This window comes from Rhinatrema bivittatum, chromosome 16 (assembly GCF_901001135.1).
Source record: "Rhinatrema bivittatum chromosome 16, aRhiBiv1.1, whole genome shotgun sequence".
Lineage (NCBI taxonomy): Eukaryota > Metazoa > Chordata > Amphibia > Gymnophiona > Rhinatrematidae > Rhinatrema > Rhinatrema bivittatum.
Window position 1 is genome coordinate 22,211,830 of NC_042630.1, and position 21,545 is coordinate 22,233,374.

The 21,545-nt window shown below is 48.6% G+C and overlaps 1 protein-coding gene across 7 annotated transcripts in view; it reads right to left on the minus strand.

Annotated features, from left to right (window-relative positions):
* The window catches only part of ZCWPW1 (zinc finger CW-type and PWWP domain containing 1), a 251,709-nt gene that overhangs the window by 135,175 nt on the left and 94,989 nt on the right, over positions 1-21,545 (minus strand). For 6 of the 7 annotated variants that reach the window (XR_003853018.1, XM_029580560.1, XM_029580563.1 and 3 more), the window contains 2 exons: positions 9,193-9,309; positions 3,329-3,449 (listed from right to left, as the gene is read on the minus strand). Coding sequence is in view for 6 of the 7 variants with exons in the window: in XM_029580560.1 (XP_029436420.1) it covers positions 3,329-3,449; positions 9,193-9,309 (238 nt within the window). In the remaining variant the exon portion in view is untranslated. The remainder of the gene's footprint in view (positions 1-3,328; positions 3,450-9,192; positions 9,310-21,545) is intronic. The other variant, XM_029580562.1, reaches the window with a different exon arrangement.

The window sequence follows — 21,545 nt, forward strand, 5'->3', positions numbered from 1 at the left end:
CATTAACACCTTTCAAGTATCTGAAAGTCTGTATCATGTCACCTCTGCTCCTCCTTTCCTCCAGGGTGTACATATTTAGATTCTTCAATCTCTCCTCGTACGTCATCCGATGAAGATCCTCCACCTTCCTGGTCGCCCTTCTCTGTACCGCCTCCATCTTGTCTTTGTCTTTTTGAAGATACGGTCTCCAGAACTGAACACAGTACTCCAGGTGAGGCCTCACCAAGGACCTGTACAAGGGAATATCACTTCCCTTTCTTACTCGATATTCCTCTCTCTATGCAGCCCAGCATTCTTCTGGCTTAGCTATCGCCTTGTCGCATTGTTTCGCCGATTTCAGATCATTAGACACCATCACCCCCAAGGTCCCTCTCCTGCTCCCGTGCACATCAGCCTTTCCCCGCCCATCGAATACAGTTCATTCGGATTTCCACTCCCCATATGCATGACTTTGCACTTCTTGGCATTGAATCTCAGCTGCCATATCTTCGACCAATCTTCCAGTTTCCTTAGATCTCGTCTCATTCTCTCCACTCCTTCCGGCGTTTCTACTCTGTTGCAGATCTTTGTGTCATCCGCAGAAAGACAAACCTTACCTTCTATCCCGTCCGCAATGTCGCTCACAAAGATATTGAACAGGAACAGGTCCCAACACCGATCCTTGCGGTACAACACCACTTAAAAACCGCTCTCTCTTCAGAGAAGGTTCCATTTACCATCACACATTGTCTTCTGTCCGTCAACCAATTTGCAATCCAGGTCACCACCTCGCACTCACATCCCAAGCTTCTTGTTTTATTCACCAGTCTCCTGTGCGGAACCGTATCAAAAGCTTTGCTGAAATCCAAGTATATGATATCGAGCGCTCTTCCTCGATCCAATTCCTTGGTTACCCAGTCAAAAAAGTCATCAGGTTTGTCTGACAGGATCTTCCTCTGGTGAATCCATGCTGCCTCTGGTCCATCAATTCTCCCGACTGTAGATAGTTCACTATTCTCTCTTTCAACAGTGACTCCATTACTTTTCCCACCACCGAGTGAGGCTAACCGGTCTGTAGTTACCAGCCTCCTCTCTGTTCCCACTCTTGTGAAGCGGGACCACCACCACTCGTCTCCAATCACTCAGCAACCACTCCCGTTTCTAGGGATCTATTGAACAGGGGTCGCACAGCGGTCCCGCCAGCACATCTCTGAGCTCCCTCAGTATCCTTGGATGAATCCCATCAGGCCCCATGGCTTTGTCCACTTTCAGATTCTTTAGCTCTTCCCATACATTATCTACTGTAAATGGATTTTCCTCTGTTCCGCTTCCCTCCAGTTTCTTGTTGTGTAGAGATGGTCCTTCTCCAGGGTCTTCTTTAGTGAACACAGAGCTGAAGTATTCGTTTAATATTTCTGCCATTTCTTCGTCTCTCTCCACACATTGATCATTTCCACCTTTCAATTTCACTATACCACTTTGGACCTTTCTCTTTTCGCTGATGTATCTGAAAAATGTTTTGTCACCATATTTTATCTCCTTGGCAATCCTCTCTTCCGCTTGACTTTTTGCCAACTTGATTAATTTCTTAGTCTCCCTCAGTTGAATCAGATATTCTTCTTTGTGCTCCTCCCTTTGGGATCTTTTGTATTTCTTGTATGCAGTTCTTTTAGCTTTAATTTTGTCAGCCACCTCCTTTGAGAACCAGATAGGTTTCATTTTTCTTTTGCTTTTCTTTACATTTCTAACATATAGAGCAGTTGCCTTGGCGATTGCTCCTTTAGATTGGTCCACTGCTGATCCACATCTCTCTCGTTTTCCCATCCATTTAGTTCTTCCTCTAGGTACTTCCCCATTTCCTCAAAGTCTGTGTTTTTGAACTGTAAAACTCTGGTCTTTGTGCTTCTTTTCCAGTGGTGCTGAGGTGGGCGCCCACTTTGACATCAGAGACGATATCTCCATTATTGAGCACTAAGTCGAGAATAGTTCCTTCTCTCGTGGGTTCCAATACCATTTGTTTGAACAAAGATACTTGCATGGCATCCACTATTGCTCTACTGTTTTTAGATTCTGCAGATGGGATTTTCCAGTCTACATCTGGCATATTAAAGTCACCAACGATCATCACTTCCCCTTTCTTACCTATCTTATGGATGTCTTCAACCAGATCTCTGTCCAGCTCTTCCTTTTGGTTTGGAGGCCTGTAAACCACTCCAATATAAATGGATGCTCCATCATCTGTTTTTAGGTTGACCCATAGTGCTTCTTCCTTGCCCCAACTTCCTTGCAGCTCAGATGCTTGGATATTATTTCTGACATAAAGAGCCACACCTCCCCCTTTTCTATCCACTCTGTCCTTCCTTAACAAGTTATAGCCTGGTATTGCCGTATCCCAATCATGAGATTCTGTGAACCATGTCTCTGTGATAGCAACGATGTCCAGTTCTGCCTCTGTCATTAGGGCCTGCAGATCTGGGATTTTATTTCCCAAACTATGCGCTGATGCGTCGTGCTCCAGTGTGCCATGCACTGATGTGTCGTGCTTTGATGCGGTCTCGGCGTCGATGCGCCGTATGCTTCGGCCGCCTTGCTTTCCCCTGCTCCGAATGCTGCGGCGTCGAGGAGCGAGAACGAGCGGGTATAGAGCCCTGTGACCCAAACGGCGCATGATTGGACTTCTTCATTGAAGGAGTCGAGGCCTCGATATCCTCCCACGGCCCTGGTGGTACCGACCTGGCCAAAGCACCTTCCATCTTCTGGCTGGAGTCTTCTTAACTTTCTTCCCCTGGCGAAGAGTGAGGAGATCGTAGGCGCGCGATATTTTCGGCGCGCTGTCTTCGACATCCGACCACAGTCTCGACATGAGGCTGGGTCATGCTTCGGGCCCAAACAAATATAACAATAATTATGTCCATCTGTTATGGACATAATTTTCCCGCATTGGCAGAATTTGAAACCTGATGGCTTCGGAGCCATCACTGCCAAAAAACGGGAGAAAAATTGAAAAACAAAAATTGAGAAAAATCTGAAGAGACGAGTGAGAGAAAAAACCCCGCGTGCAGTCCTGCTCGAGGGAAAAAAGAGACTGAGGTAAAACGGCAATCGCACAGGAACGTCACCGCGCAGCCGTACAGGGTTCAAAGCTCTGTACTCTTTGAGAAAACTCAGCCTACTGATCCGGTCGCGACGCTCCCAGACAGCATGGCTAATTCAGCCTGCTATCACTGGGAAAACCTGGAGGCCTGACACAGATACAGGTCCAAAGCCCAGACAAAATTAACCCCGTGGCCAAATAATTTTTTTTTTTTAACTCCTGTTGTGATAAAACAATAGGTTGAGAGTCTCCTACCATGGGTATCCATACTGCTTAGCCCACACAATGGATCCTGGGATAAAGGTAGCATAAATCACGTCAGGCTCCGACCCAGACCATGTTTCTTCAGGCACATCACAGCTGTTGTACTTCACATCTGGAATTCACAAATAAAGTGTCAGTACAAGGTGCCTGTGTTTACTCAAATCACAGCCTGCTGATTAAACCCACAAGGGTGTTACAACTCATTTTCTTTAGGATTTGTAGTACTACAGTCTTTATCCATGCTTGCTGGATTCCAGACTCCCGAAATAGGAAAAGAAAATTATTCCTTACCTGCCTATTTTCGTTCCTGTAGTACCACAGATCAGTCCAGACCATGGGTTATATCCCCATTCCAGCAGATGGAGACAGAAGGAAAACTTGTGAGGTGCTCGGAATTACCCATGAGCACCCTCCTCGTCCCATTAGTATTAAGAATATCAAAGCAGAACAAAAAAATCAGAACTAACTGATGAATGGATGAAGCAAAAAACTCCCAACCAAATAGGGAACTATATACAGGTTGTCATTAAGGCATATAGTGTCTGTAGCCCAAAAACTTGCAAATGCAAAATCTCGAAGCCTTCAAGAAAAATCTTTCAACCTCAATATACCACCAAAGAACAGGCTAACTGTGCTGAGGAAAAACAAGATATTGGACAGAAAAGTGCTATCGAAACGTGTGGGTGGGCACCTGGACTGATCTGTGGTACTACAGAAATGAAAATTAACAGGTAAGGAATAATTTTCTTTTCTCTGTACATACCCGGATCAGATGCCAGATGTCTTGACGGCTTTTATAGATCGCCTTCCTTTGTGTTTTTTGGGTCATACCCGGATCAGTCCAGACCATGGGATGTACCAAAGCTTCCCTACATAGGGTGGGCCCTCGATAGCCCTGCTGGAATGACCTTGGTCGCCAAACGAACACAACCCCGGAGGTCTTAGATTAAGACGATAATGACGCGCAAAGGTATGTAGTGACTTCTATGTAGCCGCTCTGCAAATTTCTTGAGGAGATACAGACTGACTTTCCGCCCAAGAAGTCGCCTGAGAACGGAGAGAATGCACTTTAATACCATCCGGAGGGGGCTTTCCTGATCCAATATACGCGGCAACAATGGCTTCCTTTAACCAGCGAGCAATAGTAGTCTTAGAGGCCTGTTGACCTTTCTTGGGGCCACTCCAGAGAACAAAAAGAAATCGTTGGTGACCTCCAGGTAACGAAGAAGCGCTCGCTTAACATCGAGCTGCCGCAGTTCCCTGGAGTCCTCCTCTTGAAAGGCTGGAAGCTCCACCGACTGATTGAGGTGAAAAGAGGATACCAGCTTCGGGAGGAAAGATGGCACTGTGGTCAGGGTTATACCCGAATCTGTGAAGCGCAGATAGGGTTCCCTAGAAGACAAAGCTTGCAGTTCCGATATTCTGCAAGCTGAAGAAATGGACACGAGAAATATAGTCTTCAGAGTTAAATCCTTGAGCGTAGAATGCTTCAGTGGCTCAAAAGGTGGACCACCCAAAGCCCGTAGTACCAAATTCAAATTCCACGAAGGACACAGGGCACGGACCGAAGGTCTCAGGTGTTTGACACCTTTCAAAAAACAGACAATGTCCGCATGTGATGCTAGAAGTGTTCCATCCAAACGCTCAATGATCGAACCAAGGGCCGCTACCTGAACCCGAAGAGAATTGTAAGCCAAATCCTTGCCAAGCCCACTCTGCAGGAAAGAGAATCTGAGCCACAGACGAACAACGAGGAGCAATTCCCCCGGAGACAAACCAGGAATCAAAAACCTTCCATATTTGTATATAAGAAATGGAGGTGGAAGTCTTCCTGGCCTGCAAAAGTGTGGAAATCACTTCCTCTGGATAGCCTCTTTTTCTCAGCCTTCTCCTTTCAAAAGCCAGGCCGCAAGACAGAAGTGATCTGTCTGGTCAAAAAATACGGGACCCTGACGAAGGAGTCAAGGAAGATGTCCCAGACGAATTGGACCATCCACCGCTAGATTCACCAGATCTGCAAACCACGGCCTTTTTGGCCACTCTGGCGCCATCAGAATTACTGCTCCGCGGTGAACTTCTATTCTTCGTAGAACCTTCCCCACCAGAGGCCATGGGGGAAACACGTAAAGCAGAACGTAGTGCGGCCAGGGCAGTACCAGAGCATCTACCCCTTCCGCCCCTTCTTCCCGTCTGCGACTGAAAAAGCGGGGCGCCTTCGCATTCCTTAGAGTGCCATCAAGTCAAGGTGGGGGACCCCCACCTCCCAATCAGAAGTGACATTGCTTCTTCGGATAGCTCCCACTCTCCGGGATCCAACATCTGCCAGCTTAAGAAATCCGCTTGAACATTGTCTACTCCTGCTATGTGAGAAGCCACCAGACGCATGAGGTGACGCTCTACCCATATAATGAGCTTGTCCGTCTCCCGAGAGACATGTCGACTCTTCGTTCCCCCTTGCCGATTGATGTATGCCACCGAGGTAGCATTGTCTGAGAGGATCCGCACAGACGTGCCGCGCACAAAAGGGAGAAATCGTTTCAGGGCGAGATGGACTGCTCGGGTCTCTAGGCGATTGATTGGCTATTTCACCTGCACCGATGACCAGTGGCCCTGTGCCGCCTGAGTTTGACACACCACCCCCCAGCCGGAGAGACTGGCATCCGTGGTGACGACCACCCATTAGGGGACTTCCAAGTCCACACTGCTGAGCAAATGATCCAGACTGAGCCACCAGCCCAGGCTGTTCCTGACCGGATCCGGAAGTGGTAAGGGAGGTTGGAACTCCAGAGACACCGGCTTCCAGCAAGAGAGCAATGCCCTCTGCAAAGGTCGCATATGCACAAAAGCCCAGGGTACCAAATCTATGGTGGAGGCTATGGAACCCAGTACTTGAAGATAATCCCACGCCGTGGGAAGTGTCAGGCTTGGAAATGTTGCATCTGTGAAATGAGATTGAACGCCCGGTCTTGATGCAAGAAAACCTTGCCCACACTGGTGTTGAAAAGAGCTCCCAAGAAATTCAGTGTTTGCGACGGCGTAAGACTGCTCTTGGCAAAATTGACCACCCTTCCGAGAGAGTTCAGGAGATGCAACACTTTGTCGACCGACTGTTTGCAAAGATCCCGGGACTTTGCCCGAATGAGCCAGTCATCCAGGTAGGGATGAACTAGAAAACCCTCCTTCCGTAGAGCCGCTGCCACCACTACCATTACCTTGGTGAAGGTGCGGGGAGTGGTTGCCAGACCGAAGGGCAGGGCCTGAAACTGGAGCCTTGTGGACGGGAATATGGAGATAGGCCTCCGTGAGGTCTAAGGACGCCAGGAATTATGCGGACCACAGCCATCACTGAACGTATATAGTTGCCATCCAAAAAAGCGGAACCTTTAGGGCCCAATTTACTGTCTTGAGATCCAATATGGGTCTGAAGGATTCTCCTTTTTGGGAACCATGAAGTAGACGGAATAGTGGCCTTTGCCTTGCTCCTTCGGCGGCACTGGGAGACTGGCTCCAAGGTCGAGTAGCCTGTTGGGCGTCTGATGCACTATTAGCTGTGTCCACAATGGTCCGCAGGGGGAGAACAGGAACCTGTCCCTTAAGGGTCAAGCAAACTCTAAAACATAACCGTGCTTTAGAATATCCAGGACCCACTGATCCAATGTGATTTTGACCCACTCCTCGTAAAACAGGGAGAGTCGTACCCCAATTCTGGGCTGCAAGGAGTGGGCCGGCGACCCTTCAGTGGGTTGACTTGGAAGTGGATCCTTGTGGCAAGTCCCCTCGAGGGGATCTGCAGCCACGAAAGGAATGAGACCAAGATTGAGACCTGGTAGAGGGAGGACATTGAGAAACAGGTCTTGACTGCGAAAAACGCCGTTGTCCTCTGAAACAGGCCCTAGAGGAATTGAATATCCGAAAATTCCTTGGACGATCTTCTGGAAGCTTGTGTACTTTATTCTCCCCAAGAGATTTGATAATCTGCTCCAAATCTTCTCCAAACAATTTACCCTTAAAGGGGAGAAGACTCTGCTGACCAGTTGAAGAGCCAAAGGAGACGTCTGGCCGAGACTGCCGACACCATCGACTTGGCCAAGACCCTTAAGAGATCCATAAAGCGCATCCGCTGAATAAGCAATCACCGCATCCAGGCGTTCTGCTTGCTGCGCTTCTCCAGGGGGCAACTCCTGGGTACCTAGCAACTGCTGTACCCATCTCAGACCTGCTCTTTGCATGAGAGAGCTGCAGACCACTGCTCTGACACCCAATGTTGACACCTCAAAGGTCCTCTTGAGGTATACTTGCAGTTTTCGATCCTGCAGGTCACGCAAAGCTGTCCCCCCTGTCACTGGGATGGTGGTCCTCTTAGTGACCGCCGACACTGAAGCATCTACTTTTGGGACTTTAAGAAGTTCTAAGAAGTCCCAGTTCCTCTAGAACTTGGAGAATAAGAGGGGCAAGTTCATCCTTGTGGAACAGGCGGAGTATCTTGGAGTCATCCCCCAAGCCGCTGGAGCTGAGTCCCCATCAGTGCCCGGCCCCACATCCGTATCCACTAAATCCGCTGCTTGGTCGCCTGGGTCTGAGACAGCCCCCCATGGAGGGGCACCAGTGGAACGTGTGATCCTGTCAGCCGACAGGGCCCGCGACATTCCCGAAGCGACCGGCCCACAGCTCAATACCGGAGATAAGACCCTCCCTTTCCCATGGTACCTCGAGCCCCCCTTATGTGCCAAATAGGCCTGGTGCAGAAGTAAAATAAATTCTGGTGAGAAAGAGTGTGGAGTTGTGGTGACAGCTGTAGACTCCACGTGTCCTCCCCTACAGGTGCAGAACTCGCCATTGGAGGTCCCCCCAAGTCCCCCTGTTCCCCAACAGGACACAGATGGACCAGGGAGAGCGCTGGGGGAATTTCCACATCAGGCCCCGATATCACTGGCTTGGTCTCTGGGGGCACCAAAATAGCCACTGTTCCTATGGTTATGCCAGTGGGGAGCTGCATGCGGGCAGAGCCGTCCCATGCAGGAGCCGATGCCGGCACTATTTTTTGCCGTTTTGCAGGTGGGGGAGTTTGGAGGCCCCCTCCCCCCCCCCCCAAAACACAAGCAGCCCAAAGACCACGGCAATTCAAGCGCGTGGGAGCCGCTCCATATGCATGGCAGCATGCTCCTCTGATCATCAGTGCAGCAAAGAAAAAAAACACCTTCAATTCCTGTCGTTTTTGTTTGGTTTTTTTTTTTATTTAAAAAAGAAGCAACCGCTTAAAGTTCCCCCTCCTGAAACTGAAGAGAGCTATCCAGCTCGATTCAGCAAGTTACAAACAGGAGAGGGAAAGTGAGGAAAAGGAGACCAAGAAAAATAGTCACGTAAGGGACCTTGTGGACGGGAGGGATCTGGACCACCAGATGTACACCCCACGGTACCCTGGACCGGGCGTACAAAAGAGTCATCAACCCCCAGCTCATCCGACTCAACCAAGCAGGGTAGGGATCAGTTACTAGGAACTCTGTCCCCTGGGAATAAGGCTCAAAACTAGAAAAAAAAGAAAAATCAGTGAGAAAAAAAAAGAACTGCAGGTTTAAGCATCAGCCACCATCTGCTGGAGACAGAGAAATACTGAGGAACTGCAGGTGGCATCAGGGTACTTGAAGCAGTGTCAGTTTTACTTTCTCTGTCTCCATCTGCTGACAAGGATGAATAAACCCAGGAGTCTGGACTGATCTGGGTACATACAGGGAACTGCTTGTCCTAGAAAAACAGAGCCATCTAGTTACTTTACTAACCGTTTTGTATGCGGGAGCACTGGAAGAAGGCCTGTAACATAGTGAAACAGATAAGCTAATTGAAGGAGGCACTATTACCTAAGTTTTCAGAGCAGGACCAGTTTTCAGGGAGAGACGAAGGGTCTAAGCTGGTCTCCAGCCGCCTCCACTTCTGACAGTTCTCTAAGCTGCACTGGACCCAGGCAATACACTGATCTGTGAAGGGCACAGAGAGAATGTGGGTCTGTGTGTAATGGATGGACATCATCCTTGCTGACCACATGCAAAGGACATGGACAAAAGCTAAAAACAAACTAACAATCAGTTCAGACTCGTGAATCACCGTACATCAATTTAATAAATGGCAGTAGTCCGTAGTGCCCAGGTTGATGCCAATCTCATTGCCATGAAGGCTTCATTTCTTGCACCCAGAACTGGGATGAGTCTAATGGGGTGAACTGATAAATCTTCATGTACATAAAAGGAGGGTTACATGAAGAAAAGCAATAAATTGTTCTCCATCTCCGCAGACGAGCATACAAGAAAGGAAAATTGGTTCTTACCTGCTAATTTTCATTCATGTAATATCACAGATCAGTCCAGACCAGTGGGCTGTGCATTCCTACCAGCAGATGGAGTCAGAGAACAAAACCTTTGGGCACTGCTACATAACCAAAAATGTCACCTGCAGTCCCTCAGTATTGGCCTGTACCCAAGCCCAAACAACTAACCTTACTAAAGGCGAAGGGGGTTGGAACCGAAAAACGCAGTAGCAAACCCCTCGCCCATAACAGATAAAGCAAATGTTGCTTACCTGATGTAACAGGTGTTCTCACAGGACAGCAGGATGTTAGTCCTCACAAATGGGTGACATCGAGGATGGAGCCCTGTACGGAAAACTTTTCTGTCAAAGTTTCAACAAGCTTTGACTGACACTGGCACACTGGGTGCACTGAGCATGCCCAGCCTGCAATTATCCCTGTGAGCCACAGGTGTCTCCCTCAGTCTCGTCTTATAGCTAAAAAGCGCAAGCGAAACTAAAATAAAAGTATACAGACCCAACTCCGCGGGGTGGCGGGCGGGTTTCGTGAGGACTAACATCCTGCTGTCCTGTGAGAACACCTGTTACATCAGGTAAGCAACATTTGCTTTCTCACAGGACAAGCAGGATGGTAGTCCTCACAAATGGGTGAGTACCGAGCTGAGGATGCCCGGGAATGCACCAGATACACCACAGATGCGCAAAGGCGTAACAACTGAGGTGGAAATGGGAACGGAGGGCATCCGCAACACCATAATGGGTTCGTGGAAGGATGTTGGGTAGTGAATTGAAAAAAGTAAGAGTAGGCGGACTGGCCAAACATGGAGCATGCCGGCTAGTCAAATGTAAGCAATAATAGGCTGCGAAGGTATGGAGAGGACTCCAGGCTGCAACCTGATAAAAAAGTACAAGCAGCAGTAACCAAAGGGAAGCTGTTAAGGCTAAGACGGACACAACAGTATGTGGATACCCACAGTGTTGTAGTGAAATGTCTGCTTGTTGGTAGGAAAGGAAATATAGACCACTTAATCAGAAGGATTAGGTCTGTGTGGCCACTGGAAGTAGCAGCTTGACCCTTGCATGAAGGAAAGAGTCAAGTGGAATTCACATGGAATGCAGTGCAATGTAGATAGAATGTAAGCGCAGCATTACTGTCCAGGAATGTGGAAAACCCAGTCTCTCCCTAGGGCGAGAGAGAGAGGTTAGGAAAAATTAATAGAGTATTTCCTGAGGAAAGAAGATACAACATCTACCTGAAAAGGATAGAAAGTTGAATGCGTAGAACTACTCAGTGGCAGAGGAACGGAGTCAGGTGAGTATGGAAAGAGTGCATAACTCACGGACCCTGCTGGCAGGAATGACATTAAGAGGGAAAGAAGTTCCCTTGCCAAACTGTGGAAGAGAGGAATGGAAAGGCTCAAACGTAGAATGTATGAGACTTATAAGGAGAATATATATGTTCATTCCGTGATTAGAGAAATAGAGGCGGCTTGATCAGTGGATAATCCATGGTAAGCCGACTCAGAGAGGATTACCGAAAACGGGAACCCAACTCCCAAAACGATACACCTCCTAAGAGAAAGGTGTATCTATGTGGAGGATGTCTGGAGAACAGAATCCGAGGGAGTAAGAAAAATGGTGGAAAAGTAAAAGGGGTAATACCTCTTTTTTTTTTTTTTTTTTTTTTTTTTAGCGTCAGGAGGTAAAGCCTGCCATATTAAACGGCAAGATTTATGTTTAGAAGGTTTTGTGACGCTACCAGAACCTAAGAACATCAGTAAGTCTATGATTTGGGACTGACTGGTGAGGGAATAAAAGGTTACTGATATGATGGATTGAGAAGTATGGGAAGCATACTGATCTCAGTCAGGGAGTGGGGAAAAGAATACTGAACCCCATCCCAGTTCAACATTAGAAGAATGCTGGCTACGAGAGGCAGCAGAAGAGATATATTGAAGAGGCCTTTGATGGAAGAAAAGGCATCTAAGGGAACGCATAGGAAACATGTGCAGGGAGCAGAACCTGTGCATCGTATGGAATGATGCAGACGCAGAGGAAAGTTTAGTTAAACTCAGCGTTAAAAGATTTGCCCTGTACACATGTAATTGAGACCATTCGAGAGGATAGAACCTACGTGGAGAAGGTCAGATAGAGCGTTCATTAAATCTCTTAGATATGTGGCCCAAAGACGCATGAAGTGAACAAGGGCCAAGGGTAGAGCTGCGCAGCTGTCTAGCAGAGCAGCTAAGAGGTTGTGCGTGCTTATGAGTTGGAAAGCACATTGTCCCTATGCTGTCTGTCTGTATGCACAAAGAATTGTTGCAAAAGCAGTATTGGAAGGCATAAGGGCATAACTCATGGGTGCAACGTCCAGGAAGTTTATGAGAAACTATGCTGGAGTGCAATAGATGCATAATGGGTTGACAGCTTTCAGGAGAAACTTTATAACCCTAAGGAATTGCGAGCATGAGTCGAAGGAGACTAGGTCCTAGTTCGAACTGGGATAAGAATCAGGGACGAAAGCAATGAAACCACTTAGGTCCATTGAGTATAGAATGTCACTGAATATAACCCATAGCAGTTTTGAATTATGAGAAAAAATGCATAGTGGGAAGAAACCCCATAGCCCAACCATGAAAAGTTGAAAGGTTGAGGTTATGGAAAATATGCGCAGGGACATATAACAATGTATCAGAATGTCTGTGCGCATGCTGGACAAGAGGGTCTTAAGACTGTGGTGTCCAGAAGTGTTACAGAAGGGATTTATGGCAGTGACAGTAATCCCAGTTAGTAAATGTATAGTGAGTCCTGAAAAAAGTGAGAGCTCTTTGCATGTACTGAAAGGAAAGTGAATGATGTTACACTCCGCAGAGAAAACAGCATTCACCAACAGTGATGCAAGAGACAGTTCACTTACCGAAGCTGGTGCCGGCGGCAGAGCTTGGGGTTGTAATGTTGACTCACCATAAAGCACATAGAAACATTAAAATAATGTACTTACTGCAGTATGGAGTGATGGTAACCAAAGATACCATTGTACCTGTGACGTCTAAAGAAAGTTGGATTTTCTTAGGTCCAGGATGTGCGGAGAGTAACTATTTTCTGTTAAAAGAAAGAATAGTGCAATTAAAACTCCCCAACCCCCCCTCCCTTCTCCCCTCTGCACTTCGTAGCGCCTGGGGGAGTGTACCGGGACTTTGGTACAAGGTGGGGTGGCCGCTCTGATATCTGACCAGATGGGAGACCAAGAGGTGTCCCAATGGAGGATATCATGTAGGCTCCTGCAGGTGTGTGAGCGGTAAGTGGTACCCGCATTTCTGTATGCTGTACAAGGAGACACTGAGACCTGTGGCCAGGCCTCAAGGTGGACTTGTACATGGGGCAATGGTTGCTGAATCTCATGTTTAGCAGATCAGCCAATACAGCTGGACCTTGGTTGGGAGGGAACCAAGAGTCAGAGCATTGGTCGGCACAGGGACTTGTTACTGACAAGAGAAGAAGCCCTGCTGCAATCCCAAGAAGATAGAGGGGTTCTCCTGATATTGTGGCTAACATAGCTAACATAGTGATATGTGACACTAATACAGTTCTAAAAGGCACATGACCCAGAACTTTTCGAACCACGGTCCGAATGGGAGAACACAACTCTATGGGAATGCCGCCGAAGCGGGTACTTACCATCCGACGTGGATCGCCGCAAGACGAGCCGGTGAAGATTGTTGACCCCGACGGTCTCCGGAGTCCTCGAGGGTAAGGCCGGGGACGTAAACGTCCATCTCGCTCTGAAACCCGGTATGGTGGCACAGGTACAGAGGAGACAGGCCAGGCGTGAGTGGCGTTTAGACTGCTAAGTGTAACAGATGGCCATAGTCCCACACCACTTGACGGTGGGGCACGCCAGGAACAGAGGAGCCCTAACGGAACTCATGTTCCCTCCCTCGTCACAGCGGCTCGATGTGTCGTGACGCCAATGCAGAAGCTGTCGGACCTGGATCCGGAAGTTCTGGATCACCAAGGACTGCCAAAACTGTAGGAACAGTGCTGATGGCAGTGGTGATGTCGCTCTGCCCGAGCGTTGTCCAGCCTGGAGAAGGATGGCACCGATGTGCTGGATGGCGTCAGCGGCGGACGATCACGATGTCGGCGATGATGGGTGCCACGGTGCTCGGCCCGGTCTTTCCCCAGCGCCGAGATGGAAGCCCTCGTCGTCCTGGAAGGCGATCGATGACGAACTGTCAGCACGCCTGCTCTGCTCCTGACACAATGGAGTGTCTTAAGCTAATACGGGGCTTAAAAAAGAACCCAAAGCGTGGAGCAATGTGAGGAGGCGAGGGTATTATGTGGCGGTGCTATGTCGGTATTGACGATATTGAAGGCAACCTAAGGGGCTTCGAGGATATCATCAAAATGGGTATGAAAAATCGTCGATGACTGGCCAGGAGAATGATGACAGTGACGGGCACTGACAGCAGTGGCATAGGTATCTTTGAAACGATGTGGAATCGAATAATCGAAAAACATTGCCGTTATTGAAAAAGATACCGGCATCGACTGAGTCGAATCAATAGGGCGTCAAGGACACCGAAGGAAAACGGAGGTGTCGAGGGCATCGATGCATGGAGGCGGGCATTTATGCCATTTGTGGCATGGCCACGGGCATCAACTATAGGGCCACAGACGTTGACGGTATCGATTTGGACAGACTCAGATTTCCAAGTGTACATGGCATCGGTGCCCCAGACACGTGTGTCGGTGGCATCGATATGGACACGTATGGAATCGATGGCATGGATCTCCCAGTCGATGAATTCCATCCCGGCATCAACGCCAGTCCTGGAATCGGCATGGGCATCGATGCCAGCCATAAGGCTGGCATTGGCATCAATGCCCATCCACGGAATCGAGCCGGCATGGATATCCACCGATGGGATCCACCTGGGCATCGAATTTCACCGATGGGAGCAGCCTGGCATCGACTGCCCTCGATGGATGCATTCTAACATAGATGCCCATGGATGAAACACCTGGGCATCGGTGTCCATCGATACAAAAGGACCCGGCACCGATGCCATCGACGGACGGCCATCCGGCACCAATGCCATCGACGGACAAGCCATCCGGCACCGATGTCCATCGATGGGGACCATCCGGCACCGATGTCCACCGATGGGGACCATCCGGCATCGATGCCCACCGACGAATCGATGTGGCACCGATGCCCCCCGATGGAAAGGGCTGGACATCGGTGGGGAGGATGGGGCATCGATGGCATCCCCAAAAGGGGGGGGGGGTGGCATCGATGAAGTGACCCTGGGATCGTTAAAAAGTGTCTCGGGCAGCGGTGGCGGCGACCCGAGTATGCATGGCAGTGACTAACAGCGTGTGCGTCAATGGCATGCATCCGGGTAGGGACGGCACCGAGGAAGCCCAAGGAAAAAAACAGTGCGTAGGAGGAAAAAGCCTGGTAGCACTGAAAAGCAAAAAACATGGATAAAGGCATCAGGGCACCGTGGGGGGAGGGGCGCTGATGACATATAAAAGCCCAGGGCGGTTTAGGCGGGTCCCGGTGTAGCGATAGGGTATCGACTGCGTGAGGGGTACCAGGGAACGAAGGACTTGAAGCTGCAGAGGTCCCAAGTTAAGGAAAAAATCCCTACCCCACTAGCATAAGCAAGCAGAGTGTCACAGAGATACTCGCAAGCTGTTTAAAGCTAACTGAAAAATGGGGGAAGGGAAGGCTTCAGTCAGTTAACAGCCTTAAGATAGTGACAGGAACCGACCGAAAAATAAGAATTAGTACTCACCGAGCGTCGTAAAAACGTACGCGGAGGGAGACCTGTGCAGGGAAAAGTGTTTTTTGAAGTGAAAAGTTAAGTGTTTCCATGAGGTAATTAGTTAAAAAATCCTCACAGAGCTCCAACCGCTATGCTGACTGCAGAGCGGAAAAAAGAAGACTGAGGGAGACACCTGTGGCTCACAGGGATAATTGCAGGCTGGGCATGCTCAGTGCACCCAGTGTGCCAGTGTCAGTCAAAGCTTGTTGAAACTTTGACAGAAAAGTTTTCCGTACAGGGCTCCATCCTCGATGTCACCCATTTGTGAGGACTACCATCCTGCTTGTCCTGTGAGAAAATAAAAAACCACCTCGGAACCTGCTCCTTCAAGAGCATTTGCAAAAGAACAAAATTGTTTCTTCAGGAAAATATCACCTCTCAAGGTAGTCTTTCAGAATCTGAAAAGGGGATGGGCCTCTGGACTGATCTGTGGTATTACAGGAACGAAAATTAGCAGGTAAGAACCAATTTTCCTTTCCTGAACATACCCAGATCAGTCCAGACCAGTGGGATGTACCCAAGCCACTCTACCCTGGGCAGGTACCTGAAAGACCCGCGGGCAGAACACCCTCACTGAAGGACGATTCATCTTGCAACCTAACATCCAAACGATAATGCTTGGTGAAAGTGTGAAGGGAGGACCAAACTGCCTCTCTGCAGATCTCCTGAGGCGACAGAAGCTGACACTCAGCCCAGGAGGTAGCCTGGGCCCTAGTAGAATGAGTTCTCAGAACCATGGGCACCCGATGCCCTCGGGCAACATAAGCTGAAGAGATAGCCTCCTTAATCCAGCGTGAAATCGTCGCCTTGGAAGCCTTGTCACCCTTCTTAGGACCCCCAAAACAAGACAAACAGATGGTCTGACCGCCGGAAGACATTGGCAACCTCCAAATAGCACAAAAGAGCGCGACTCACATCCAAAAGATGAAGCTCCCTCTCCTGAGGGGAATCCCTAGACCACTGCAGAAATCCTGGCAGATCCACTGCCTAATTGACATGAAAGGCAGAGACCACCTTGGGAACGAAAGAAGGAACCGTGCACAGCGAAACTCTAACATTGTAAATCCTAAGAAAGGGATCCCGACACGACAAAATCTGTAACTCTGAAATGTGTCGTGCAGAACAAAAGGCTACAAGGAAAACGGTCTTCAAGGTAAAATCCTTAATGGGTGCCCTGCATAAAGGCTCAAAGGGGGCTCCGCAAAACACCCAAAGCACCAGGTTCAAACTCCAATCCAGGACATAAATGCTTTACTCCCTTGAGGAACCGTCAAATATCTGGGTGCACTGCCAGCGACCGACCGTGAACCCTGCCCCTTAAGGCACCTAAAGCTGCCACTTGAACCCGAAGTGAGTTGAAAGCCAAACCTTTGGCCAACCCCTGTTGAAGGAAATCCAACACCTGGGGAATCTCCATTGACAAAGGATCCAAGGAGCGCTGGCGGCACCATGCCTCAAACAACTTCCAGACCCTAACACAGGCCATAGAAGTAGACTGTTGATGCGCCTGAAGAAGAGTGGAAATGACCTGCTCTGAATATCCCCTCAATCGCAATCACTGCCTCTCAAAAGCCAAGCCGCAAGAGAGAAGTGATCCTCCTGATCCGAAAATATGGGCCCCTGATGGAGTAGCTGCAGAGGACCTTCCAGCGCTAATCGCACCATGTATGCGAACCGTGGACGACGTGGCCACTCCGGGGCCACCAACACTACACTGCCTGGATGTTGCTCTATGGGTCAGAGAAGCCGACCAATGAGAGACCGGGGGGGGGGGGGGGGGGGGGGGGGGGAAGGCATAGAGAAGAGTGCCTGTGGGCCAAGGACACACTAGGGCGTCTAATCCTATTGAGCCTATTTCTCGACGACTGAAGAAGCGTTCCATCTTCGCATTGGCTTGAGTTGCCATCAGATCCAACTGAGGCACGCCCCACCTGATGCAAATGAGGTTCCAAGCTTCAGGAGCTAACTCCCACTCCCCTGGATCGAACTGTTGCCTGCTGAGGAAGTCCGCCTGAACGTTTTCCACTCCTGCAACATGGCGATTCCTTTGAGATGGCATTGCACCCAAGCGAACAACAGCCTTGCTTCCAGTGTCACCACGAGACTCCATGTCCCGTCTTTCCAGTTGATGTAAGCTACCGTCGTCGCATTGTCTGAGAACACACGAACCATTGTATTCTCAACCAGAAGCAGAAATGCTTGCAGGACCAGTTGGGCAGCTCTCGTCTCGAGGCAGTTGATGGACCAGGATTTTTCCGTTGGGGACCAAAGACCTTGAGCGGATTTGTTGAGGCAAACTGCTCCCCAGCCAGACAGACTGGCATCTGTGGAGATAACCGCTCCCCAGCCAGACAGACTAGCATCTGTGGAGATAACCACCCAATAATGGCTATTAATCAAATTTACTTAGGGAATAGCCACTGCTATTAACTGCATCAGTGGCATAGGATCTTCTTAGTGTTTGGGTAATTGCCAGGTTCTTGTGGCCTGGTTTGGCCTCTGTTGGAAACAGAATGCTGGGCTTGATGGACCCTTGGTCTGACCCAGCATGGCAATTTCTTATGTTCTTATGTCCAAATCCACTCCCTGTTCCAGGTTGCTGTGTGAAAACCACCATGATAGACTGACTCTGGAAGTAGAGACAATGGTACATGGAACTGTTGCGACACCGGGCTCCATCTCGATAACAGCACAAGCTGCAACGGACGCAAATAAGCGAACGCCCACAAGACCAAATCCAAGGTGGAGGCCATGGATCCCAGAACCTGTAAGTGATGCCAAACCGTTGGGAGTCTCTCTCTGAAGAAGGGCCTTGACCTGATCTTGCAACTTCGTTACCTGGTCCGATGCCAGAGAAACCATGCCTTGGAAGGTATCGAAGAGCGCTGCCAAGTAGACCAGCGACTGCGTGGGCTCCAAGTGACTTTTCTAGACATTTATGACCCAGCCAAGCGACTACAAGGTGAGCATCACCCCCTGGACTGATCTTACGCAGTCCTCTTGTGACTTCGCTTGAATTAGCCAGTCGTCCAGATAAGGGTGAACAAGGACTCCCTCCTTTCACACCAAGGATGTGTCTCCAAGGCCTACTGCCCAGGAGGGAAGGATTAGGTCAGTCGTCATAGTTGGTGATTCGATTATTAGGGATGTAGACAGCTGGCTGGCTGGTGGGCATGAGGATCGCCTGGTAACATGCCTACCTGGTACGAAGGTGGCGGACCTCACACATCACCTAGATAGGATTTTAGACTGTGCTGGGGAGGAGCCGGCTGTCATGGTACATGTGGGCACCAACGACATAGGAAAATGTGGGAGGGAGGTTCTGGAAGCCAAATTTAGGCTCTTAGGTAGAAAGCTTAAATCCAGAACCTCCAGGGTAGCATTCTCTGAAATGCTCCCTGTTCCATGCGCAGGTCCCCAGAAGCAGGCAGAGCTCCGGAGTCTCAATGCGTGGATGAGACGATGATGCAAGGAAGAGAGATTCAGTTTTGTAAGGAACTGGGGAACCATTTGGGGAAGGGGGAGTCTCTTCCGAAGGGACAGGCTCCTCTGCTGAGGGAAGTAACCCTAATCTACAAATGTGACATGTATGTATGACCACTACAGTTTAAGCATTGATACCTACTTAATCAAAAATTTTATGATACGTTTTCTCTAAGGTCACATAATTGGTTGTACAGTGGTTATAAGAGTATTGTATACTTTAGATTTCAATTACCCCAATATTGACTGGATAAATGTATCATCGGGACATGCTAGAGAGATAAAGTTCCTGGATGGAATAAATGACAAGTTTATGGAGCAATTGGTTAAGGAACCGACAAGAGAGGGAGAAATTTTAGATCTAATCATTGGAGCACAGGATTTGGTGAGAGAGGTAATGGTGGTGGGGCCGCTTGGCAATAGTGATCATAATATGATCAAATTTGAATTAATGACTGGAAAGGGGATAGTAAGCAAATCCACGGCTCTCATGCTAAACTTTCAAAAGGGAAACTTTGATAAAATGAGAAAAAGTTAGAAAAAAACTGAAAGGAGCAGCTACAAAGGTAAAAAGTGTGCAAGAGGCGTGGTCATTGTTTAAAAAAGACCATACTAGAAGCACAGTCCAGATGTATTCCACAGATTAGGAAAGGTGGGAAGAAGGCAAAACGATCACTGGCATGGTTAAAAGGGGAGGTGAAAGAAGCTATTTTAGCCAAAAGCTCTTCATTCAAAAATTGGAAGAAGGATCCAACAGAAGAAAATAGGATAATGCATAAGCATTGGCAAGTTAAATGTAAGACATTGATAAGACAGGCTAAGAGAGAGTTTGAAAAGAAGTTGGCCGTAGAGGCAAAAACTCACGGTAAAAACTTTTTAAAATATATCCGAAGCAGAAAGCCCGTGAGGGAGTAAGTTGGACCATTAGATGATCGCGGGGTTAAAGGGGCAATTAGAGAAGATAAGGCCATCGCGAAAAGATTAAAAGATTTTTTTGCTTCAGTGTTTACTGAAGAGGATGTTCGGGAGATACCCGTATTGGAGAAGGTTTTCATGGGTAATGAACCAAATCACGGTGAACCTAGAAGATGTGGTAGGCCTGATTGACAAACTGAAGAGTAGTAAATCACCTGGACCGGATGATATACACCCCAGAGTTCTGAAGGAACTAAAAAATGAAATTTCAGACCTATTAGTAAAAATTTGTAACCTATCATTAAAATCATCCATTGTACCTGAAGACTGGAGGGTGGCTAATGTAACCCCAATACTTAAAAAGGGCTTCAGGGGCGATCCGGGAAGCTACAGACCAGTCTGACATCAGTGCCAGGAAAAATAGTGGAAAGGAAAATTAGTTCTTACCTGATAATATTCGTTCCTGTAGTACCACGGATCAGTCCAGACACCTGGGTTTTGCCTCCCCTCCAGCAGATGGAGACATAGAAGTTTTTTCAAAACAACCCTACCATATATACCAAGGTGCCAGCCACAGTTCCTCAGTCTTACATAATGTCAAAGCAGAATGGAACAAAACCAAACTACACAACTAACTATTCATCATTCTATCATAAGGCTCAGTCAAACCCTCAACTGGGAACAGAACTCGCTGAACCAATAGAACAAAACGATAATGTAGTACAAATATCCAGAATCGATACACGAGCGGACTCTCTGATACTTTAGTGTACACAGCAGCGGGCGGGGCTCTAGACTGATCCATAGTACTACAGGAATGAAAATTATCAGGTAAGAACTAATTTTCCTTTCCCTGTACGTACTCGGATCAGTCCAGACACCTAGGATGTACCAGAGCTAACTTACCTAGGGTGGGACCCGGAGAGGCCCGCTCGGAGTACTCCTTCCCCAAATCCCCCAGAATCCAAAGCCTGAACGTCCAATCTGTAATGTCTTGCAAAAGTATGCAAAGATTTCCAAGTAGCCGCCCTGCAAATTTCCTGAGGCGAAACTTGGTGACGTTCCGCCTATGACACTGCCTGGGACCATGTAGAATGGGCACGAAGTCCCACCGGTACTGTCTTACCATGCAGTAAGTACGCGGAACCGATAGCGTCCTTCAGCCAACGAGCTATTGTAGTTTTTGAGGCCATACTACCTCTTTTTGGACCACTCCCCAACACAAAGAGATGATCTGACACACGGAAAGGATTCGTAACTTCCCTGCGTACATCTAGTTTTCTCAAATTCTTTGCAACAGGATCCGTTCGATCCACCGCTGAGGAAGACACCACCTTCGGGAGAAAAGAGGGAACAGTCCACAAGGACACCCCTGAATACGAAATGCGCAAGAAAGGTTCCCTGCACGACAACGCCTGTAATTCCGACACTCGACGAGCCGAAGAAATAGCTACCCAGAACACCACTTTCAGTGTTAGATCCTTCAGCGTCGTCCGCTTTATAGGTTCAAAAGGCGGTGCACACAAAGACGAGAGGACCAAATTGAGGTTCCAGGAAGGACACGGGTGGTGAAGCGGAGGACATAAGTGCTTTGCCCCTCAAAGGAAACGAGCTACATCCAGATGCAACGCCAAAGCTACTCCCTGGATCTTCCCGTGAAGTCAACCGAGCGCCGCAAC